General features: G+C 34.5%; 1 protein-coding gene across 3 annotated transcripts in view; it reads left to right on the forward strand.

The window, feature by feature from the left end:
* The window catches only part of LOC145673479 (glutamate receptor-interacting protein 1-like), a 310,017-nt gene that overhangs the window by 243,948 nt on the left and 39,125 nt on the right, over positions 1-26,944 (forward strand). For all 3 annotated transcript variants that reach the window (XM_081743214.1, XM_081743212.1, XM_081743213.1), the window contains exons 12-13: positions 7,262-7,387; positions 14,212-14,373. In XM_081743214.1, coding sequence (XP_081599340.1) covers positions 7,262-7,387; positions 14,212-14,373 — 288 coding nt within the window. The remainder of the gene's footprint in view (positions 1-7,261; positions 7,388-14,211; positions 14,374-26,944) is intronic.

Consider the following 26,944-nt stretch of genomic DNA (forward strand, 5'->3'; position numbering starts at 1 on the left):
CAAAGTTATGGCTTTCATATGCTGTTCTTTCGTGCGATTTGCTATTAAAATGTCATCAAAATAAATAAATATACCATAGTCTTCTAAATCTCCAAGGACATCTTTCATACAACGAGCCAGAATACTTGACCCAAGCTTTATACCTGCAGGCAATTTCTTATATTGATAAGTTCCAATGGGTGTGACAATAGTAGTCAAGTCCCTGCTCTGTTTTTCAACCTCAATTTGGAAATAAGCTTTTCGTAAATCACAGATTGACATATAAGAACATCCCGCAAGGTTTCCCAAGCATTCTTCCATGTTTGGAGTGGGATACACATAGTCAGATAACATACTGTTAAGTTTAACGTAATTAGCAACTAATCTGTGCGAACCATCACGATTCCTAACCAAGAAACACGAGCTACCAAAATTAGAATGATCTACTTCCTCTAAAACATCTTGAGCAACAAGTTCTTTTATTACATTTTCAAATATCTGACGCTTTTCCCTGGGAATGGGAAAAGGCTTATCCTTAAAGTAACCAGATTCTCGAAGATAAAGCTTACACTGAATTTTTTTATAACAGCCCACTCTCTCAGTCACAACATCCGGGTAGGAACTTTTTAACGATTGAACAAATTCCAAAATATCCGAATCAGTCCAAAATTCACTTTCGTCTATTGAAGTTTTAACATCACTGGATTCAACCATATTCGATCTTTCGTTTTTGTCCCTCGGCAATTCTTCCTCAGTGTGCTCTTCACCTATTACAATGTCACTGGAACTACTCATTCCTAACTGCCTTTTAAGTTCCGCAAAACGATGAGAAAACTCTTCTTCTAAAGACACAGACCACTGGTCTTCACTCCCATTAACTGAATCTATACGGTCGACACCCTTATTTCCTTGATTTACAGAGCTCTCCGTCATCCAACAAGAGTCTCGATAAGTCTCATCTAATCTAGCTGTCCCACGTGACTTCACATTCTCAAACGCTGAAGCAGAGTCCAATTCACACTAAACAGAAACATCTACTTTCTTCATACATCTATGTGAAATCCGGTTCTTATTTTCAGTTGGATAAATACACACAGGTTTCCTGTCAGCACGATCTGGTTTCTCTCCCGGTAAGTCTCTTTCTCTTCGATTAGGTTTCTCTCCTGGTATATGCTGCCTATCATTTTCAAAAAAGTCAGTCAATGATGACATTTTACGTAATATTAGATATCTATTACTGTCTCTAAAACAAATTCTATTCCTAGACACATCCAGGATAGCCCTCGTTGATTTTAAAAAAGGCGTTCCCAAAATAACATCACACGGAATCTCAGCAATTTCGAAGAGGCTTATGTCGAATCGCAGTACACCAAAATTTACTTCTACAGTCACCATGCGGGGTTCAGTTCTACTAGAACACATCATGGAGTTAATCGCAATTGAGTCTGTTTTCCTACAACTATATTTAGATTCATCCAACAATGAAACTAAACGAGAACTAATAAAATTTATAGTGCTTCCAGAATCTATACAACACGGTACAGTAACTCCTGCTATTGTAGCTAGGACAAAGGTAACTGAACTGTCATCCATACTTGCCGGAACCTCTAGTTTCTTATCAGACATAGGTTTATTCAGTCTTAAACACCTTCCGTTTCCTCCCGAATTGCCATGAGTGAGAGAAGTAGGATTTCCTTTATTATTAAATCTCCCATCGTTCGTCGAATATTTCTTATTTTTTCCAGAAAAGGTAGAAGTTACAATTTGTTTCGGATAAAAATGTTTATTATCATTTGATTTACCATAATTAACTTTTTGCTTACCAAGTTGTACATCTTTCAATTTCCCACAAATTTCCTCAACACGCGAAGTTTCAGTAGAATTTTCTGAAAGTCTGCCTTTTTTAAATAATGAACCCATATAATTATAGTCTCCCTTAGTAACAAGGCAAGACCTAACATTTTTTCCTTTAAACGAAGTTAAGTTTTCATACTCTCTTTTAGAATGCTTATATCTATCGAAGTTTTCTACCATACCCTTCATTTGCTGAACATTTTCTGGTATTTGATAAGAAAAACACTGAAACCTATATTCTGGGTTCATCCCATGCAACAACAGATTTACAATATCCTTTTCACTATCACTAAACCCAAGAACTTTAGCTGAGTTATAAACAGAATCAATATATTCAATTACATTCTCCGTCTGTTTCATATGACGAAATACTCTGGTAGCAATAAGGTGACCACGCACTGTCATCGATATGAATCTACCCCTAATCGTTTGCCTAAGATCTTCTCAAGACTTATTATGTGCTAATCCATCCATAATTTCAGAATATAACATTCCCGAAGTCTTGACCGACACTGAGTATAACAACATTCGCAGGGGATATTTGTAATTCACAACTAACTCATTCAATATTACCATCATGTCAAAAACCCTATAACTATCAGTTCCATCAGTTGGTTGTACCTTACTAAGTTTCGAATCAACAATAGAACTTATTTTCCCAAAGACATATTTATTAATCAAAGGATCTAGTGAATTTTCTGAAATTCCACAACAAGGTTGAGTACAAGTTATATTTTTACCCTCTCTGGCATTAAATAACAGATCACTGAATTTTTTAGAGTCTGGGATAGTTTCACCCTGAATATTCGATAAATCCTCACATTTACTTTCCTTTTTTATTTTTTCATTTATGGAACTTGTTCGCCCAACTTCCCTAACCGTATTATCCGATTCAATATTACGACTCAATCTTTTATCCAACCCATAATATAGATGACTAGGAACTCCCTTAACTTCAGTTTCTAAGTCCGAAATTCCCTTGTGGAAACCATACATTTCTGAGAAATTTGGCTGAGAGGTTAATCTTGGATTTACATATTTAACCGAATCGCAAAATTCATTAATAGTTTCCCTGAAATATTTTGATTGGGCTTTACGATCATTATTACTATCAGAATCCGAATCACTTTCTTCTTTCTTACTCAAAAATGTAATCTCAACTCATCACTGCGTAAATGAGGAGACTGTGCCTCCAAACTACTAGGCAACAAATTATCAAACTGTACAAAGTCCGTAGTAAAACGCGCTTGATCCCTATTTTCAAGTATATCATTAGCATTATGCTGAACCACTTCAACATTCCTCCGTCCAGGACTACGTTCACCACTAAGAAATTGTATTTCAGAAAACGGGTCCAATTCTAAACTCAAATAATTTGTTTCGCCAGAGTGGTCGGAAAATGCCATCTTTAATATTTTCACAATTTAAAAAAAATCAACGAAATGCAACAGATAGTAAATTTAAGAATTATTTCTACTACTACCAATACAAATATTTCCAAATACTATCAAGCTACCCAACTTTTATTCACTCACACAACCACTCAAAATATTCACAAAATACAATAAATATATCATACAAATCAAGTCGTAACAAAATTGGGTTTTATTTTCTTTATTGAATTACAATTTAGCAATCGGCCCCAATTTTCACTGATAAGGTCACTCACTTAGAGGTTTCTTCAATTTTTAATCTACCACGGACTACCTTAAAGGGATACTTATTCAAATAAATTTCATAATACTGAATATAACACTATGATCAAATCCTGAACAACTAACATCTATTCCATTTCCATATTTATCCGAAAGCAAGTTTAAAAAAAAATAATTTTAATTTCTCGTTCAATATTCTAGTCATCCAGTCTATCCTTACACTAATTAACAGTAATTTTATCCATTTTGAAATTCTAAATCAGTAATGCTTATTATTACGTTGCAACAAGGGGGACTATTATTATTACTAATTACAATAGCCCAACCTCCAAAACGTCAACAACGGACTTGGTTTGAATTTAATGTTGTAGCATTTAGTACATTAGTGAAACATTAATAAATATCTCGACTGATCCAATTTATAATACCATATACCCGCTGGTTCCGAATTGAAATAGCATCTCAATTAAAAAAAAATCTCCTAGGTAATCAACCTGAACTTCATCAAAAGAATTAAAAAAAATATATTGACTTGGTTTATTCGAAGCGTCACTTTTCGGTATCGCAATTACTATATGGCTTGAGGAAAATAATTTAAGAAAAACAACAAAAACCAAAAAGTAATCGCGAGTGACTCTGAACCAGTGAAAAATTTACAGCAGCAGCGTACCTGAAAACCTTCCAAAAATAAAAAATGAAAGGCAAATAGTTAATATTATAGCACTCCACTCTCTCTCGTTCATACAATAAAAAAAACTGGTTGGTGAATGCAAAAACATAGGAATTAAACAGATAAATTAAATTTTTGGGACAGTTTTAATTAGCTTCAAAAATTTTTAGATTTAAGTTACAATATACAATTAAATGTAGCCAAACAATAACAATAGCTAACAATTACTAATCTTTCAACGATATATATAGTATCAGGAGTGAAAATCATTGTATTTAAATCAGTTTAATTTGGACTATAAAACCAAACATTTAATGACCAATAGAGAAATTATAAGCTTGAATTGCGAACACCTTTTCTTTGTTACATATTTATTAAATTTAAATGTAATCGATGTGGAGAAATTTGGCTCAAAAGATTCAGTGTATACTTCAAGATTTTTTTTTTAACGTGTGCATTCAACACCCAGTGACTATTTCTACTGTTTCTAAGTAATAGAAAAAAATAAATTAAGTACTTACCACCTCACATTTGGAAAATTAAAAACAGAAAAGGAGAGATTATTTTTTACCCCAAAGGCTCCAATCATCTGCTGGTTCCACAGTCTAACACCTTGTCTTTCTTCTACTATAGTGCAACACGATTTAGCAATAAATGTAATTATTTCAGTGCTTATTAATGTTTAAACGCCCTGTATAATCTTATTGCGTTAATTTTTCAGTTAAATAATTTCCTTTAATGTCTAAATTTAACGTAATTTCTGCCTCAACTCGATCAAACTGGTACTGTAATTTATTTCCCTACTCCTCTTGAAGCACCCTATGTTGTCTCGTTAAATTTATTCAATTAGAATTTACCGTTTATTAAATTAGGTTTGACCTCTTTAACCACTACTCCTAGCGAAAACTACCTAATTCAATTTACACCCACTAACGTGTTTAGGCACTCTTCTAAGTACTAAAACTACCATTCCACTACGTAGTTTAATTCCAATTTTTAAAAACTTAGAAGTAGAAAAGTCATTTAGAGATTACTTAATCTTTACAAGCTCACTTTAAAAAAAAAAAAACAAATTCTATTTTTTTTCTTTTTAATCTCACTTTTAGAAATTAATCTCACTATTAATTGTTAACTTTGTTAATTTCTAGCAACAAGACGGTATAAGAGGAGTCCTAACTTAACTTTGATTAAATTGAGACAGCCTACATAACCTAACAATTTTGCAGTATCAAACTGAAACAAACTGACGTTAAGTTACTTCTTCATACATTTTTTAAAAAGAAAAAAAAACACTCCACAATCACTACATTAGTTCACGGTATTTTATATTTTTGCACTGACAAGGAAAGAGAAAATGTAATACGAATTTCCCGACTTTAACCAAACACTGCTGCATGTACGTAATCTTCCACTTGTTCCCCGTATCGCCTTCAAACCAAGTGACGAGGCATAGCTAGCACGAGGCAACCGAAGCCACAGAAAGGGGGCGTGTCACTCACTATCTCGTCTTCCCGTGCTACGTCATTCAAACACACAGCTAACGAAAAGAAAAGGTGTTTCGCTTACAACTTCAAGCTTTTACAGAAATAAAAGCGAAAGAAAGAAAAACAAAACGAATTCCTTCCTAAATATTACAATTCTTTTTTTTTAAACTTTAATCAATTTCTTTCTCTGCCCTTTTTAAACAGTAAATTTACTTCACAACACCACAATTTAATATATATATATATATCATAAAAATAATGTAGCGTATTGGAAATCGCTACAGTAAGAGAACAAAATTATATTTACATTAAAAGCCTCATTATTCTGTTTACCCTGTCTTTATTTAAACTTTGAACACTTGTCTATTAAACCGTGTCCGGCAAATGAATACTTCTACGTGTTACTAAGTGGCATCATTGGCAAAAATCAACGAAAAAGAGACTATTCTTCTTTGCATTCTTCAATTTTTTTTAAAGGAAAGTAAATATAGAGTATGTATAAATTTTTCAGTCATGATGGTAATCGTTTTCAAAGTACAGCCCTTGATTTTTCGTGTTGTGATTAATTCTCTACTTTTAATTGGAGCGAAGCTCCTCTTTACTTGACATAGGCTTCGTATATCCGGATACTCCTTCGAGATGCCTTAACCGATCTAACCAACTTTGAGTTGGTGGTTCGAGAGCGCACGCTGAGTGTCGTAAGAAGGTCACATATTCCGATCGGACATACTATTAAAAAAAATAATCACCGAAAAACGAGATGCCCAAAGACTTAACCTTTAAAAAAGCATTTGGCGCGCGAATTCTCATTGTAAACAATGAAAAATAGAATTTTCAACATTATAGAAATACGGAGAAATCCTTTTAGTTTTCTTCTGCGAACACAATTTTTCAAAGCCATTATGGTTTCCGCTGATATGTCAAATTCAACTATTTGCATGTTGTGTTCATTCACGGAAACAATTTGATGCACTAAAAAAAATCTATGAATAATCAATAGAGATCGATCGCTTTGCTCCAAATTTGCAATTAATGCATACCTAGTTAAAATATTTGTTTATCGTATCTTATCAGATAGTAAAATATCGTGAAATTATAAGAAAAATGTAATCTTATCTTTTTTTGGTTTCTACCAACCACGCATGAAAGAATGTTTCCGGTATTCAGAGGAAGTATTATTTTCTCCAAAGTAAGATACAAAAAATTAAAACGCAAATAAAATAAAAGAAAAGAAAAACGTAATACAAACTAGGAGACATTTCAACTACACTTCTTAAGTTCTAGTCACATGGATTTCATTACGGTTCATCTGGATAGATAAGATATGTACGTATAATCAGGGAAGTATAAAATTAATGTGTCTGCTGGGAAACACAATATGCTACTCAACGAATTTTTGTTAATATAATTCAATTTACTTTTTATCTGTTGTCCTTATTTCTAAGATACATTAACAACGAAAGAAAATACTCACATCCTATAATATTTAACGCAGCTTTTCAGAATATTTTGAATGAGATTAGTAATTATAAGATCTTAATTGTATTTATGTTTTTCTACTCGTGTTAGTATATATATGTTAGTATGTATATATATATACTCGTGTTGTTACTTTTCAGAGGAGTCAGACAGCAGGTGTGTGGTATACACTGTTGAACTTAATAGATGTGGAGGACCGCTTGGCATCACCATTGCAGGCACAGAAGACACTTTTGATTCCATTATTATCTCAGGATTAACAGAAGGTATGAAGTTCTTCATATGTATTAAATATATCAAGAGGAAACTCTCAAGTTGGAGTGCAATTTAATATGAGTTACTCACTTATGATGACGTAATAATAATAAATTATTGTTAATGACATTATTCACTCTTATGAAAGCTGTAAATAAAACTGGAAGTTTGCGAATACATGAAAAACCTTTGCCTCGAATTTATCTTTATAACTTCTAAAGTATTTTTAATATTCGTTGTTTATTTGTATCTATCAAAAACTTCATCGTGACCAAGGGTAAATATTTTGCTGACAATGGAAGCTGTCCCTAAATTGGTTGCTAAGAAATCTGGTAACCTGTTTGTACTATTTTTGCTCACATTTAGTTGACCTGTGATTTTCTTCATTTTGGAAGAATAGCAGCAACCGTATGAAGTTTTAGAAATACTGCAGGAGTTAGTTAGCAGTCTTATGTATATTTAATGTATTATGTGAAAAATTATTTCTTTATAGTGTTTAAACGTACCCATACAGTTATTGCCTTCCTCATTATTTTGAACAAATTTAAATTTCACAAGAGACTAGAGTAGGATAGATTACTGTCCCTGTTCGTGGTGAGCCAAAGGCAGACGTGGGCGTGCTCAAGGTTATGACTTCAATACGTAGATGAGTAATATGGCAAATATGTCTTTATCCCCCCTACTTTTAGGTATCGATTTGATAGATTCTGGATGATCTGAGTGCGTTTGGGCAAGGTAGAACAAGAGAATAAATCTTGCTTCCATCGGGAATCGAATCTAGGTTGCGTATGCTTACCTAGGGTAGGCTGCATACCGACTACGCTGCCGCGGTACTGTAGGGAGTATTTGTCATTGTTATTCTGTGGAAACAGATAAATATTGGAGTGTTAACTGAAAATTGAACTTAAGATTGTCGGTTCTCGATCTATCTAAATCTACTGGTTTCTCGCAGGATACGTATTGCGAGAGATGGGGACAAAGTGAAATGAAGATGATATAAAACCGATAATTGAGTGATAATTAAGTTTTGGTCTCATTAACTGTTCCTACCATAATGAATATAAAAAGCTATGCTTGGAATACACGGCTACAAATCCAAAAACTGTCAGAATAGATAATGTGGAAAAGATATGTGTTTCTCTGGTAGCTTGAAGTCATCCTCAAACGGTTCGCCTCTTCACAATTTCCGTAAATATAAACGAATAGCAGCCACTAGGACTGAAGTGTGGTATGAAGTATGGTTGATCGAATGCAGAGGATCGTTTTTATATGAAACGTCGGAATGCAATCCACATGCTTTTCATATTTCCTTCTCCGGAAGTTTCACTTGTGTGCCTGATAGAATAAAATAAGCTTTGGGGCTATTTCGACAATCCGAATAGATTTTGGAAACAGCCCTGACTTAGTCCATTCAATTGAGCCAGTTGAGGTTTTGTACTGAAGCCGATCTTAAATTATTTACATGAGTTGACAAAATATCAAATTTAACTATTCGCAAATTACACTGATTTCGGGGTTTTAATTTTGATACAATACAATATTTAAAATAAACTCACATATAAAGCAATTTCTCAATAGAGAGTTATTTAATAAACTTTCAGAGAAATTCATCGAAGTTTCTAAATCAATCTGCAATAAATAGTAGGTTTATATTTCAATATTCTCGTGAGTGCAGAATGTCATTGAGAAAAGAAAACTCTACACATGCATCTTTTCTGGCAAATTTCAGGTTGTAGATTGCAGGTTATGTGAGTGGGAAATCAAGTGTTTAATTTAATTTCAATTGAATTTATTGCATCCTTAGACACTCTTTCAGTAATTTCTTAAGAACTTTTTTCTCGCTTTTTCATTACAGCTAATAATATGTTATATAATTTCTTACCTTTGTACGTTCACCTTTTTGATACATGTTGCATCTTTGTTAAACAATGAGAAAATCATCTCGTCTATGCGCATTGTAAATATGTATATCTTTATTGAATACGAAATTTTCAGAGCTTAGCTTTGGGTATACTGTTGCATGATTCAAATATAAACGTAGTAAATATCAAGAATATATCATCATATTTTTGGCATAAAATTCCGACCACTCCAGAAAAAATAAAAACATGATACTCTTGCTACTATTACTCCGAAATATTTGATATTAGTTTAAATTTACTTTGCGCATAAATTAGGCGGAGCATATTAGAAGAAAACAGTGATAACAAGGAGAAAGATTAACAGCAATAGAGACTAAAATTAAATCGGAGTAACAAATGTTAAATATAATCTGTTATCAATATTGACTTAGCATGTTTTAACGATTGTAACTAACGAGGAAACGGTCTTAAGTGTAAACAACCGATTTGGCTGGGGTCGGGATATGTGTTACGGGAGACCAAAGTAGGAGACAAGTATTTTGGCGTTTGGGCCCATACACAGAAATTTCCGAAATACGAGATCCCAAAGTGGCCCTACATGCCATAACTAGGAAGCGAATGACGTTACTTGTACACAACCGATTTGGCTTTGGTCCGGATATATGTTATAGAAGACCAAAGTAGGAGACACGTATTTTGGCGTTTGGGCCCATACGCAGAAATTTCCGAACTACGGGACCCCAAAGTGGCCCTACATGCTATAACTAGGAAGTGAATGACGTTACTTGTACACAACCGGTTTGGCTGGGATCCGGATATGGCTATAATAAGCTCAAGTCGAAGACATGTAGTTTATCTTCCGACAAAACCTGATAGGGCGGCATACTTTACTTCCTCCACTGTGACCGGTTTCCGGACAGCACACGCCGTATCGATTAAATATTAATGTTCATTCTCTTGCACAAAAGTGTACCGCCCGGTATCCACACATCCTAGCCATGGAAATACAAGTGAAAAACGCAAACATTTTTTCGCTCCCTTGACACCCTCGTGGTCAGAAGATCCCCCTCGACGGCTCGTTCCAGCTGAGCATCTGTTCAGAATTGCATGGGTACCACATAAGCCAACTTCATGGCCTTATTGAAAATCTACTAATATCGGACCCTGTACATTCGACATTCCTTTTTGTGGGACCTAATAACAAACACAAGTATCATACCTTTGGATATATTATAACATATTCCAACCCAGGCCAACAATCTGTACCAGTAACGTCATTCGCTTCCTAGTTATGGCATGTAGGGCCACTTTGCGGCCCCATATTTCAGAAATTTCTGCGTATGGGCCCAAACGCTAAAATAAGTGTCTCCTACTTTGGTCTTCCGTAACACATATCCGGATCCCAGCCAAATCGGTTGTGTACAAGTAACGTCATTCGCTTCCTAGTTATAGCATGTAGAGCCACTTTGGGGCCCAGTATTTCGGAAATTTCTGTGTATGGGCGGAAACGCCAAAATATAATACGTGTCTCCTACTTTGGTCTCCCGTAACACATATCCGGACCCCAGCCAAATCGGTTGTTTACACTTAAGACCGTTTCCTCGTAAGGGTCTGTGAAGACTTTGTGACTGCTTGGTGTGAGGATGTTGGTTTGATCACTTTTGACAATATATATAAAAAAGAAAGAAAAAAACATATAAGATATTAACATGGTATATCATATATTTTCAGCAACTCCTGTGTAAATTACAAATAATATTAGGAATATTGTTATAATTTCTATCTAATTTTTATTTCTTGCTGCAGGGAAAAGAAGGGTAAATATAATTCAGTTTATTTAAATATATTACATTGTTATATTATATGATATGGTCGTTAAATACCGTGCACTTGGGGTAAATCTTTACTCAAATAATCAAAGAGCAATATCTTAAAGCTTTGTTTCCGCCTACGTGTATTTATGAAAAAAGCTTCCTTGCAGTTATTTTTACCGGTACTGCGATAACTAATGTTTCTTCGTCTAAGTTAAATCCGAGATACAGTAGTAGAAAAGAAAAAAAAATCTTTCAAAGCGAGTAAATGAGAAATTGATTTATTATTATTATTATCATTATTATTTTTCATGAAATTCATGCATATAAAATAACTAATTAGAAAGAATGTGGTTTACTACAAAGCTAAATATAAGAAAGTGGGTATTATTAATTTCACTACATGTTGCAATGAAAATTTCTAATTTAAATGTATTGAATTTCTTCTTGATTAGTTGGTGTAACAAACTAAAGGCGCAAACATGAACGACTGTTGTGGCTCACATTGCCATAACCATCAATGTTCCATCATTTAACATCAGGTAGAGGCGGCTTTCATCACTGACCATAAATCCTTATTTTCCCCTCAAATGAGCCTGTTCTTTGTTCCAGCATTAGGGCTTTTAGGAATGAAAATTGATAAAAGACAGTCTTGTGAAAAGCACGAGTGAATGAAGACAATTAATTGCGCGTGGTATAGTCTAAAATATCCGAAACAATGATATCTGTGATGTGCCTTGCTTGTTCCCTTGACTTTCTCCAAAACATTGAATCTTAACGAGCAATTGTTCATAAGCTATTCTAAATCAGATCTCTTTGTGTGAACATCATGAACCTGATATTCTCTTAAACATGGATGCACACCAAACACATTCCATCTTATTCTCTGTATCTTTGAGATCTTGAAAAGCCATCGAGCTTTCTGCAGACCCACAATGCACTTGTTCTTCTTATTCACAGTCAACTTCGGAAATTGGGCTCAATTCTATTTTCTAGGCACAAATACATATTTATTTAATGGATCTTAAACATCAGAAGTAGTCATGACAATACAACAATATTACAAAGATGCTGCCAGACGCCCTGAGCTAATGCATCAGCAGATACAGATTATTTACTTGTAATAGAAGCGGCAAATCCAGTGACCTAGACTATACAAAATTTGTAAAAACATTTCTATATTGTCATTCGTTATTTGCATTTTTCATTACTACCCTTATTTCAAAGTTCCTGCAACTACTCCGAGTATTTATTTTCTTCCTCTCAGTTTCTATTAGAAAATATACAGATATAAGTGGCACCCGAAAATTTTATGTTTACGATCCATTTGGTTCTTTCCAGTTCATTTTTTGATTGTTTCTAAGATATATAACATATGGGGGGAAGGGGAGGATTGCCGTGTGGTTACTTGTTGTCTGCAAAAAGGCAAATTGCAGAATTGATCTAACCGATCCAGTTTCTTGAAAGTGCTTACAGGGTTTTCATAATAGTGTATTATCAGAACGATGTTTTATATTGTTAATATTTTGTAGTAAGTTTAAAATTTGTGGGGTGTATCTGGAAAGCTAAATGTTTCTTAGTCATACACATTTAGCAACTGCTCATTTCACAATATCCTCAGGAATGGCATAGGACATATCTATCCGCCCCCCCCCCCCCATTCGCCACCATTACCCAAACATTTAATCAGTATCATTACTAGCTTTGGATCCTTGCGTCATAGAAGTCTGGCCCTTTCTCGGTTTTGGTGATATGTATTTCGCTATTGAAACAATTGTTACTTTCATTCTGGCATATAATTGTAAACCCACGATTCTTCGCTCGTCACAATATAGTGCATAACCCCCTCCTGTCTCTTCGTGAGTAATAATAAACTTAAGCACTAATCCATCCGCATTTTTGTGTGTGTTCTTCAGTCAACTTTTTGTGCAGTCCATCGCGCACAATTGTCTGTAACCCCAAACGTTTTGTCAGAGTTTCGAGAAGTATCTCCACGACATCTCTGGTATCGAGATGTAAATAAAGTATGTTGACATGCAAGTTTCTGTACATCACGTATTTGACGAATCTTGGATCGGTGATGCCATTTCACATCTCACTTTCACAACGTTAGCTCTCGCACTTGCCCATGACTCAAGGTCAGCATCAGTCTCAACGCCTCAAACCTAACAAATAACAGTACACGGTTACAACTTTAAGAAACTTATTTTACCTACACACCTCGTATTTTGCGATAATATTTTGTAGACGAAACATACAACAATATATTGGATAAGTATTTCGTAATACGTAATAAGAATAATAGCATAATAAGAAATATTTCATACTGCAAAGTTCTACAAATTTCTTCACTGTACTAATAAAAGTTTATGTAGCAACTTAATATAATGTTTATTAGTGAATATTTTCTGTTGTTATATATGAACCTAACTAACAATTATTTATCATTAAAAAAAAACTAAGTTAATTTTAGGTAATAACATACTAACTTTTTTCTTCAAGTACTCTAAATAGGTTAGTTCTTGAACTAATTTTCAGCCAACTCTGTGGCTTCTGTCGAACTAGTTTTATAAAGAAGGAATGGTTAAAGAGAAGGAAGAAGTTACCAGCATCTAAAATAATTCGCCTTCCGAATTGATTTTCTTCCCTTCTCTTCGAAAACTGTGTTTTCCTGTCTTAGATAACTTTAAATTTAAGAACCTTCAAATATCCTTTCCTTATTAAACGAGTCTGATGTATTGAAGAGGTGACTGAAAATTAATCCCAAAAATAGTGTATTTAAAGGTTTTGAAGAACAAGATTAATGTTTTGTAGGCGGTATTTAATATTGTTTCACACAAATGTCAAAATCGTGATTTATTCCTTATATTTGCAATATCTATGTACTTCCAGTAAATCACTACTTGAAATTTTGGTGATCATGCAATGCTGGAAGGTACACAAAGCATTAGACTACATTAACAAATATGTGTTAATATTATTTATTTATGTATTAACAAAATTCCACATACAGCCAAAATTCCAATTTACACTACAGTACATAACAACCTTGATAACTAAACGTAATATAAAACAGTATTATAACTGAAAAATACGTAATATGAAATAATAATAATAATAATAATAATAGTGATGAAATATTACAATATATATTGTTTTCAGGAGGTTTAGCGGAACAAACTGGAGCGTTACACGTTGGAGATCGTTTGTTAGCAATTAATGGGAAAAGCCTAAGAGGGAAACCACTTTCAGAAGCGATTCTAATGCTCCAGAATTCTGGTGACAGTGTGACACTGAAAGTAGCCAGAAGAATAGACAGTATTAGTGAGTAAATATTTTGTTCTAACATTTTTTTTTCAATACACCGTAAACTGAAAATACTTTATCTCAGTAAGTATTACGCTTACTTCTTAGTACTAGAAATAGAAATTGCAATTTGTTTTTGTTCACATGTTGACACGTCCTGAAATATAAAGAAAAACTTTTTTTTTCTTTGTTTGAAAATTTCACAAACAACGCATTTGAAGGTAAACATTTTGACAGTGCTGTGTATATTTGTTCAGCATATGAGTCAGATAAGTATCATGCTATTACCTAGGTATACGATAGTTTCACGTTTCGTATATTTTTGTTTCTAGAGCCACATGTTTAATGCGTCATACGAAAGAATCTGATATTTAGTATTTAATACGTACAAAATTGATCTCGTACATAGGGTGGCAGTAGTAATCGCGTCACTTTGCCGAAGTTTGGACTTTGACCCCGACCTTTGTGACGTCATAGGTCAAAGGTCAATGACCTTAGTCCGGGGTCAATGACCTAGGGGTACCTAGGACCACCCCCTCTAAATTTTGGCAGGGGTACCTTGGCCCACCCCCTAAATTTTGGCAGAGGTACATAGGACCACCCCCCTTAAATTTTGGAAATTGCCAAATCTAAAAATTTGGTATGGTAGCCTAGGACCATAGTATGTACCTCTATCAGTATTGGGTGTCTATGTCGTTCCCTTTTATGGGTAAAAAATTGCCAAAAATTCAAATTTCGGGGGTTTTTGACCTAATTTATCCCCTTGGATGAGGTGTTATTACCTTATATAGTTATATGGGCGTATACAGGGGTCCATTACCTTTCATAAGACATGGGTATATTAATGCACCCCTTGAAAAATTTGGGAGGGGTACCTTGGCCCACCCCTTAAATTTTGGAAATTGCCCAATTTCAACATTGGATATTATAGTATAGGACCCTAATATGTATTATGATAAATTTGGGTGGTCCACCTCGTCCCCTTTTAGGGGTACAAAATTGCCAAAAATATAAACGTAAGCAATACGTTGTACCACGTGTTTGCTTTTTGGTCCATTTCATCCCCTTGGATGAGGTCCTATTACCTTATATAGTTATATGGTCATGTATAGGGGTCCATTACTTTTCATAAGACATGGGTGTATTGGTGCACCCCGGGATTGGTACCTTGGCCCACCCCTTAAATTTTGGAAATTGCCCAATTTAAACATTGGGTATTATAGTACAGGACCCTAATATGTATTATGATAAATTTGGGTGGTCCACCTCATTCCCTTTTAGGGGTACAAACTTGCCAAATTTTTAGTACAACCACGTGTTTGGTTTTCGGCCTAATTTATGTGCTTGGATGAGGTCCTATTACCTTATATAGTTATATGATCATGTATAGGGGTCTATTACCTATCATAAGACATAGATACATTTGTGCACCCCGGGAGGGGTACCTTGGCCCACTCCTTAAATTTTGGAAATTGCCCAATTTAAACATTTGGTATTATAGTACAAGACCCTAATATGTATTATGATAAATTTGGGTGGTTCACCTCGTTTCCTTCTAGGGGTACAAAATTGCCAAAAATATAAACGTAAGCAATACGTTATACCACGTGTTTGGTCTTTTGGCCCAATTTATCCTCTTGGATGAGGTTCTATTACCTTATATGGTTATATGGTTATGTATAGGGGTCTATTCCCTATCATAAGACATAGGTACAGTACATTTGTGCACTCTTTTAAAAATTTGGGAGGGGTACTTTGGCCCACCCCTTAAATTTTAGAAATTGCTCATTTTATATATTTGGTATTATAGTACTGGACCCTAACATGTATTATGATAAATTTGGGTGGTCCACCTCGTTCCCTTTTAGGGGTACAAAATTGCCAAAATATAAACGTAAGCAATACGTTGTACCACGTGTTTGGTTTGACCTAAATTATCCCCTTGGATGAGGTCCTATTACCTTATATGGTTATATGGTTATGTATAGGGGTTTATTCCCTATCACAAGACATAGGTACATTTGTGCACTCCTTTTAAAATTTGGGAGGGGTACTTTGGCCCACCCCTTAAATTTTAGAAATTGCTCATTTTATATATTTGGTATTATAGTACTGGACCCTAACATGTATCATGATAAATTTGGGTGGTTCACCTCGTTCCCTTTTAGGGGTACGAAATTGCCAAATTTTAGTACAACCACGTGTTAGTTTTGGCTCAATTTATCCCCTTGGATGAGGTCCTATTACCTTATATGATTATATGGTTATGTATATTGGTCCATTCCCTATTATAAGACATGGGTATATTGATGCACCCTTTAAAAATTTGGGAGGGGTACCTTGGCCCATCTCTATTTTGGAAATTGCCCAATTTAAACATTTGGTATAATAGTATAAGACCCTAATATATATATATATATATATATATATATATTACTATAAATTTGGGTGGTCCACCTCGTTCCCTTTCATGGGTACGAAATTGCCAAATTTTAGTACAATCACGTGTTTCGTTTTTGACCTAATTTATTCACTTGGATGAGGTCCTATTACCTAATATGATTATATGGTCATGTATAGGGGTCCATTTTCTATCATAAGACATAGGTACATTGATGCACCCAGGGATGGGTACCATAGCCAATCTCTTAAATTTTGGAAATTTTTCAATTTAAGCATTCGCTATCATAGTACATGACCTCAATATGTATCATGATAAATTTGGGTGGTCCACCTTGTTCCCTTTCATGAGTAAAAAAAAAAAAAAAAATGCCAAAATATAAACATAAGCAATATGTTGTATCACGTGTTTGGTTTTTGGCCCAATTTATCCCGTTTGATGCGGTCTTATACCGTATATGGTCATATGGTCATGTATATAGGTTCATTTCCTATCATAAGACATGAGTACATTGATGCACCCTTTAAAAAATTTGGGAGGGGTATCTTGACTCATCCACTCAGTTTTAGAAATTGTTTAATATAAGCATTTGGTATCTTCGTACAGGTCTTCAATATGTACCACTATAAATTTGGATGGTCCACATCGTTCCCTTTCATGGGTAAAGAACTACCAAAAATCAAATTTCGGAGGTTATTGACCCTTTGATAAGTATTTAGCACGTTATATGGTTTATTACCCTTATATGTTTATGTTCTCTTTTAAATTTGGGAATTATAAAATAACATAATTTGGTAAACGTTTTCTAGGACCCATTGGTGTTCCTCTTATGGCCAAATATTCAAAATTTAAAGGTTATTGACCGGCTTTATTATTGAATAAGTACAGGATTTATTACTTTTTTATAAGACACAGGTGTATTTGTGTACCAATCTTAAATTTTGGGAGGGGTACATTTCTTATTGTCATATCAATAATTGGTAATTGTTCTTAAAATTGGATAGTATCTCATTCATTGGGTAAATCATTGTCAAATATGAGTATGATCACGTGATCAGTTATTGACCTATGATGGGATTAGGAGTCCAGGACATTGGTACATTTAAACTTTGTAGGATAATTTGAGAATGCGTCATTGGTTTCGATTATTACAGCCTATGGACCAAATATAAACGTAAGCAATACGATGTACCACGTGATTGACCTTGATGAGGTAGTGTACAGGGATATATAGCTAACCTTATTGAAACTTATGACTCATAGTCTTAAGGGAATACATGCTACAACACTGGCAAAGTTATTGTTGATTAAAGTTATTGTCTTTCGTGCAATCTGATTGGCTGATCACTATCTTTCGTGCAATCTGATTGGTTGATGAGTTTCAAATCTTTGCTGCATTCAGTTTTGTTTTAACATTTAAAAAGTTTTGAATTTTTTTTTGTTTGAAACTTTGGTTTGACATTTTTTCGTTTGATATTTTTAGTTTAAAAATTTTTGTTTCGAAATTTTTGTTTGAAAATTTTGTTTGAAACTTTTCGTTTGAAATTTTTGTTTGAAACAATTTTTGTTTGAAAATTTTGTTTGAAATTTTTTGTTTGTAAATTTTTGTTTCAATTTTTTTGTTTAAAATTTTTTCGTTTGAAATTTTTCGTTTCCAAAATTTTTTTCTGTTTAAAAAATTTTTGTTTGAACAGTTTTGTTTGCAAAATTTTGTTTCAAATTTTTTTGTTTGAAAATTTTTGTTTGAAATTTTTTTTTGAAATTTTTGTTTGACATTTTTAAAAGTTTGTGCACTCATTAGTAAAGAACCGGAACTGTTTAGAACAAAAACCTCTGGCAACATTATGGTGCAATAGTACACGTCAGAATATGGGATTGTACTTGAAATGAAAAAACACAATTCATTGAAATGGATCATTTTATTACACTCCACATACATCCATACCAGATAGTGGTTCTGGATATTGTCGATACACTGTATTTTGAACTTCTTGCACTAGTTTGTCTTTAGCATATAATTTTAATTCCAGTTGAAGTCTTTTAAGGTCTAATGCAATATCAATTGGTGGAAACTCAATGTCCATTTGATCACAAATAAACTGTTTATCAATACAGGTATGCACCCACGAACGATGTTGACAACCATCACAATATCTAGATACATGTTGTACAATATGCATGACACATTTTTCAAAATAGTACTTTTTCAGAAATATACTTGTTTTGTTGCACACTTCCACTGCATGTTTCACACACTGAAATACGCTGATGAATTTGTTCCATTCAGTTTGTGTTAGATACACCATGTTGCGAGGGACATGGAATGTACTCTTTTTACGTAACAGCATCATCTTCTCTTCGAGGACTGTACGCATCACCACTTCATGATTTGAGCCTAATGATTTGACTATGGTCACATTTAGCTCATCATGAAAATAATTGTTCATTTGGTCGATTCGTGAACATAATATTTGCCATTCTTCACAGGTCAGTTGTACACCAAATTGTTCTGCTTTGCCCAATCGAATCACAGGTTCAAATGTTCTAGCACTGATACCAATCATCACATGCTTTGTTTGAAATATATTTATTGGATAATAGCTTGCGAAGATGAACTTTTTATCGTTAGAAGTACACATCTTTCCTCCTGAAAAGCACTTGCTCAAATGATTTCACGGTATTGGTTGATTTATAGAACTACGACTGACGTCATTGGAAAGGAATGTGCTGACATTTGAATTCATGATTTCATCACAGTTACTGACGTCATGCTGACCAACCACATTCATACAACTATGTCTGACGTCAAAGGAATGTGTTGATTCATGATTTCATCACAATTGCTGACGAATCCGGCTGTGTACTAAATTCAAATTGATGACTTCGACCCAAAAGTCTTTTATAGCATAAAGATACAGATCCAGTATTTAAGAAACGCAGCAGTTCTTCTTGTTTTGATGTTTCCATGGGTAAATATCGTGCTGGTAAAATTATATTCTTATCATTTTCAAGCTTCACTACGATTCTTAATCCAAACTTTGTATGGATTTTTTCGCTAGCTAAGATTCTATAAGGTACATTCTGTTGTAAATCAGTAATCTTGGTAAATGATTTCATCACATCACGTGTGTTTAGAAACTGCAGACAAGTAGCCATGATGATGTTATCATGAATACTAACGCGAACGATACTTATATATGATGCAAAACTGATGACGTTTCATTATCATGTTCTGACGTGTACTATTGCACCATAATGTTGCCAGAGGTTTTAGTTCTAAACAGTTCCGGTTCTTTACTAATGAGTGCACAAACTTTTAAAAATGTCAAACAAAAATTTCAAAAAAAATTTCAAACAAAAATTTTCAAACAAAAAAATTTGAAACAAAATTTTGCAAACAAAACTGTTCAAACAAAAATTTTTAAACAGAAAAAAATTTTGGAAACGAAAAATTTCAAACGAAAAAATTTTAAACAAAAAAATTGAAACAAAAATTTACAAACAAAAAATTTCAAACAAAATTTTCAAACAAAAATTTTTTCAAACAAAAATTTCAAACGAAAAGTTTCAAACAAAATTTTCAAACAAAAATTTCGAAACAAAAATTTTTAAACTAAAAATATCAAACGAAAAAATGTCAAACCAAAGTTTCAAACAAAAAAAAATTCAAAACTTTTTAAATGTTAAAACAAAACTGAATGCAGCAAAGATTTGAAACTCATCAACCAATCAGATTGCACGAAAGATAGTGATCAGCCAATCAGATTGCACGAAAGACAATAACTTTAATCAACAATAACTTTGCCAGTGTTGTAGCATGTATTCCCTTAAGACTATGAGTCATAAGTTTCAATAAGGTTAGCTATATATCCCTGTACACTACCTCATCAAGGTCAATCACGTGGTACATCGTATTGCTTACGTTTATATTTGGTCCATAGGCTGTAATAATCGAAACCAATGACGCATTCTCAAATTATCCTACAAAGTTTAAATGTACCAATGTCCTGGACTCCTAATCCCATCATAGGTCAATAACTGATCACGTGATCATACTCATATTTGACAATGATTTACCCAATGAATGAGATACTATCCAATTTTAAGAACAATTACCAATTATTGATATGACAATAAGAAATGTACCCCTCCCAAAATTTAAGATTGGTACACAAATACACCTGTGTCTTATAAAAAAGTAATAAATCCTGTACTTATTCAATAATAAAGCCGGTCAATAACCTTTAAATTTTGAATATTTGGCCATAAGAGGAACACCAATGGGTCCTAGAAAACGTTTACCAAATTATGTTATTTTATAATTCCCAAATTTAAAAGAGAACATAAACATATAAGGGTAATAAACCATATAACGTGCTAAATACTTATCAAAGGGTCAATAACCTCCGAAATTTGATTTTTGGTAGTTCTTTACCCATGAAAGGGAACGATGTGGACCATCCAAATTTATAGTGGTACATATTGAAGACCTGTACGAAGATACCAAATGCTTATATTAAACAATTTCTAAAACTGAGTGGATGAGTCAAGATACCCCTCCCAAATTTTTTAAAGGGTGCATCAATGTACTCATGTCTTATGATAGGAAATGAACCTATATACATGACCATATGACCATATACGGTATAAGACCGCATCAAACGGGATAAATTGGGCCAAAAACCAAACACGTGATACAACATATTGCTTATGTTTATATTTTGGCATTTTTTTTTTTTTTTACTCATGAAAGGGAACAAGGTGGACCACCCAAATTTATCATGATACATATTGAGGTCATGTACTATGATAGCGAATGCTTAAATTGAAAAATTTCCAAAATTTAAGAGATTGGCTATGGTACCCATCCCTGGGTGCATCAATGTACCTATGTCTTATGATAGAAAATGGACCCCTATACATGACCATATAATCATATTAGGTAATAGGACCTCATCCAAGTGAATAAATTAGGTCAAAAACGAAACACGTGATTGTACTAAAATTTGGCAATTTCGTACCCATGAAAGGGAACGAGGTGGACCACCCAAATTTATAGTAATATATATATATATATATATATATATATATATATATATATATATATTAGGGTCTTATACTATTATACCAAATGTTTAAATTGGGCAATTTCCAAAATAGAGATGGGCCAAGGTATCCCTCCCAAATTTTTAAAGGGTGCATCAATATACCCATGTCTTATAATAGGGAATGGACCAATATACATAACCATATAATCATATAAGGTAATAGGACCTCATCCAAGGGGATAAATTGAGCCAAAACTAACACGTGGTTGTACTAAAATTTGGCAATTTCGTACCCCTAAAAGGGAACGAGGTGAACCACCCAAATTTATCATGATACATGTTAGGGTCCAGTACTATAATACCAAATATATAAAATGAGCAATTTCTAAAATTTAAGGGGTGGGCCAAAGTACCCCTCCCAAATTTTAAAAGGAGTGCACAAATGTACCTATGTCTTGTGATAGGGAATAAACCCCTATACATAACCATATAACCATATAAGGTAATAGGACCTCATCCAAGGGGATAACTTAGGTCAAACCAAACACGTGGTACAACGTATTGCTTACGTTTATATTTTGGCAATTTTGTACCCCTAAAAGGGAACGAGGTGGACCACCCAAATTTATCATAATACATGTTAGGGTCCAGTACTATAATACCAAATATATAAAATGAGCAATTTCTAAAATTTAAGGGGTGGGCCAAAGTACCCCTCCCAAATTTTTAAAAGAGTGCACAAATGTACTGTACCTATGTCTTATGATAGGGAATAGACCCCTATACATAACCATATAACCATATAAGGTAATAGAACCTCATCCAAGAGGATAAATTGGGCCAAAAGACCAAACACGTGGTATAACGTATTGCTTACGTTTATATTTTTGGCAATTTTGTACCCCTAGAAGGAAACGAGGTGAACCACCCAAATTTATCATAATACATATTAGGGTCTTGTACTATAATACCAAATGTTTAAATTGGGCAATTTCCAAAATTTAAGGAGTGGGCCAAGGTACCCCTCCCGGGGTGCACAAATGTATCTATGTCTTATGATAGGTAATAGACCCCTATACATGATCATATAACTATATAAGGTAATAGGACCTCATCCAAGCACATAAATTAGGCCGAAAACCAAACACGTGGTTGTACTAAAAATTTGGCAATTTTGTACCCCTAAAAGGGAATGAGGTGGACCATCCAAATTTATCATAATACATATTAGGGTCCTGTACTATAATACCCAATGTTTAAATTGGGCAATTTCCAAAATTTAAGGGTGGGCCAAGGTACCAATCCCGGGGTGCACCAATACACCCATGTCTTATGAAAAGTAATGGACCCCTGTATACGCCCATATAACTATATAAGGTAATAGGACCTCATCCAAGGGGATAAAATGGACCAAAAAGCAAACACGTGGTACAACGTATTGCTTACGTTTATATTTTTGGCAATTTTGTACCCCTAAAAGGGGACGAGGTGGACCACCCAAATTTATCATAATACATATTAGGGTCCTATACTATAATACCCAATGTTGAAATTGGGCAATTTCCAAAATTTAAGGCGTGGGCCAAGGTACCTCTCCCAAATTTTTCAAAGGGTGCATTAATATACCCATGTCTTATGAAAGGTAATGGACCCCTGTATACGCCCATATAACTATATAAGGTAATAACACCTCATCCAAGGGGATAAATTAGGTCAAAAACCCCCGAAATTTGAATTTTTGGCAATTTTTTACCCATAAAAGGGAACGACATAGACACCCAATACTGATAGAGGTACATACTATGGTCTAGTCCTGGATCCACAGTACATGACCGTAAAAATTTGTGGGTGCACGGAGTTTTATTGTTGCATCATGTTCTTCGACTTATCGTTGTCTACTTTTTCTTGGGTAGACATCTCAATTATGGTCGCTTATCTCTACAGACGCCATTTTCCAATATGGCCGCCAAATAAGCAACCATCATGCATAACTAAGGAACTACGTCACCTAGGAAAGTGATTTTGGTGTCGAATCATAGGTTTTCGAGGTCAAGGAAGTGAAATATTACCATAAAATTGCTATATATTGAAGAATTTTATATATTACAGACAAAAGATACACTATGTATATACAAAGTGGACCATTTTAATTCATCCACGGGAATATCTCGAAAACCACAAACCGAATGAAAAGAAGTTTTCAATTATATTTGTTCACCCCAAAGAGAGACACATTTTGGCGTACTCTTCAATACCAACATATTAACAGTGTTGCCAATCCATCACAAAGTTGTATTTTTAAAAAATTCACTACGTCAGGTTATTACAAATTTCAAATCTACATTTGAAAAGAAAACAAACAATACCACACTTATTGTTCAGTGTTGTAAACTAACGACGCTACAATATCACAAACATTAAAAACAACCAGGCTTCTGAAATAATAATTAAGCAAATGAGACGTACGGGACAAGACATATCGAATGCACCTTAGTGTCTAATATTATCATAATGATTTGACTATTTCTAATAGATTTGAACAAAATTATAAGAAATTAAAAATTTGTCTTTTTGAAAAGGTTTTATTTCGGAAACAAAGTTAATATATTTGGTCTAGGAATTAATTCGTGCGGGTGGACAAGAGATGGCGCCACGAACGGAGCGTCCCACAGTTCCGTGTATCCACACATGTGTTGCAAACCCCTGTCATCGCGTATCGTTCGTAGTATAGGGCAGTGGATTAAAGCGTCAACAACACCAGTTTGTAGTTAAGTGAACATGGCGCAATTTGTGCCTGATAAAGTGTTTTTGCGGGGTGTCCTGCTGCATTACTTTAACATGCAGAAAAGTGCGACTGAAAGTCATCGTATTTTGGTGGAAGTGTATGGTGACCATGCTCTAGCTGAGCGAACATGTCAGAAGTGGTTTGCACGGTTTAGAAGTGGTGATTTCGGCTTGGCAGACCAAGAGCGAGCTGGACAGCCAAAAAAATTTCAAGACGAAGAATTGACAGCATTGCTCGAGCAGGATTCGTGTCAAACGCAGGAACTTGCAGCAGCATTAGGCGTTGATCAAACAACAGTCTCCAAACGCTTGAAAGCCATGGGAATGATTCAAAAGATGTCACATTGGGTTCCACATGAATTGAAAGACAGAGACGTTGAAAGACGAAAAACCATTTGCGAATTGCTGCTTCAACGACAGAGCAGAAAGGGGTTTCTGCATCGAATTATTACGGGTGATGAGAAGTGGATCCATTACGAGAACCCTAAACGAAAAAAGGCCTGGGTGAAACCAGGTGAACCAGGTCCATCACAACCAAAACGAGATATTCACTGTGCAAAGGTTATGCTGTGCATATGGTGGGATATGAAAGGTGTGGTGTACTATGAGCTGCTGCAACCGGGTGAAACTATGAATGGAGAACGTTATCGATGAAAATTAATGCGTTTGAAGCAAGCTCTGGCCAGAACACGACCAGAATGGGAGAACAGACATGATAAACTTATTGTTCAACATGATAACGCTCGCCCACATGTCGCAAAACCGGTCAAAACCTATTTAGAAAATGTCGGATGGGAAGTTTTACCCCACCCGCCGTATTCACCAGACGTTGCTCCTTCGGACTACTACTTGTTCGATTGCATGAACAACGATTTGATTGGACAGCGGTTTACTTCTTCAGAAGATATCGAAACATGGGTCTCTGACTGGATCGCTTCCAAGGATGAGGACTTCTTTCGCCACGGAATCCGTACATTGCCTGACAGATGGGCGAAAGTGGTGGCTAGCGATGGACAATATTTTTCTTAAGGTATTTATGTATTTTGTGTTTGTACTACAGCTTCAATGTGTGCGTACCAACCGCACGAATTAATTCCTAGACCAAATACAAAATGTCTTTACGTTTACAATATATTATATGTAAAAGCAGTAAATCAAATATTGTGCTATTAGTACCATTATGAATTAATATTTGTTAATGGTCCAAAATGTCATTAACATAAACAAATTGAACCATTAGAAAAGGTGCTGATGTGGCTAAACAACTGAGTATTCTTACAATATTTCCCACATATAAACAACATCATACACAACATTTTAGCAACCACAATATTTACAGTCTCTAATATTATTTTGTCATATTTAATATATGTTATTTTTTGTGTCAAAATATAAAATATCAATATCAACACATAAAACGAAGTGGTTTCATAAAGAGCACTGCGTTACCCTTTTAGAATTTAAGTCTTTCCCGCACATATCTTATAGCTCACATTTGAGCAACCTTATTATTTAAACCACTAAAAGTAGTTTATTTTTGTAAATAAAGATTAAAGATTACCTAATATGCGTCCAAATTTATAAGTCTGAAACAAAATGCATGTGACTTACAGCTGAGAATTTTCATAGCGCTTGTAACAAAGACAGCACATTGTACACAACAGTTGAAATTTCTTACCTATATATTGTTTACAATTGTCTGTTTTGCAAGAACACACTCACAATACAGCATCTGGTAAAGATCGGAAACACTTTTTATGTCTCAGGAAACCTTCTACTTCCTCCCATCCAAATTTCACAGGTCTTTCAGTAATATGTTCCTTTTCTAATGACAACAGAGATTCTCCGATGACCAAGTACGCGCGTTTAATGGGACCTCGAATAGTAGATGAAGTGAGTTGCAGCTCTGATGAGTTTAGGGCTTAGTCGATAAAGTTCATAGCATAAACCACCAAAAAGTTTGTACTTTAGTCGATTTCGCCCACACTTTCGTAAAATATGTTTCTGTATTCCTCATGTCTTCAGCTGAGAGACTGCTTGTTTCAGCAAAATGAAGAAGATAATTTGTTGGTTGTGCATTCAGTGCTGCATTGTTTGTACCCACTTTACTTACAATGCCATTGTCAGTGAGAATGTGAGCCTTGGGGACGACGCTACTAATTTTGTCTCTAAGTGTGTCATGTAAGTGAGGAATGAAACGATTCTTTTCTCCCACCCCAAAAGTTACCTACAATTGCTTCAGCCCTTTACTACTCAAGGTTGCAAAATATCTTAGTAACAAAATAGCCACATCAGTATCATTGGACAACTCGCTGCGCGCTGCGTTCAAGTGTCCACTATGTGTGAGGTACAATTC

Source organism: Thermobia domestica, chromosome 16 (genome assembly GCF_964235325.1).
Source record: "Thermobia domestica chromosome 16, izTheDome1.hap1.1, whole genome shotgun sequence".
In the NCBI taxonomy this organism is placed as follows: Eukaryota; Metazoa; Arthropoda; class Insecta; order Zygentoma; family Lepismatidae; genus Thermobia; species Thermobia domestica.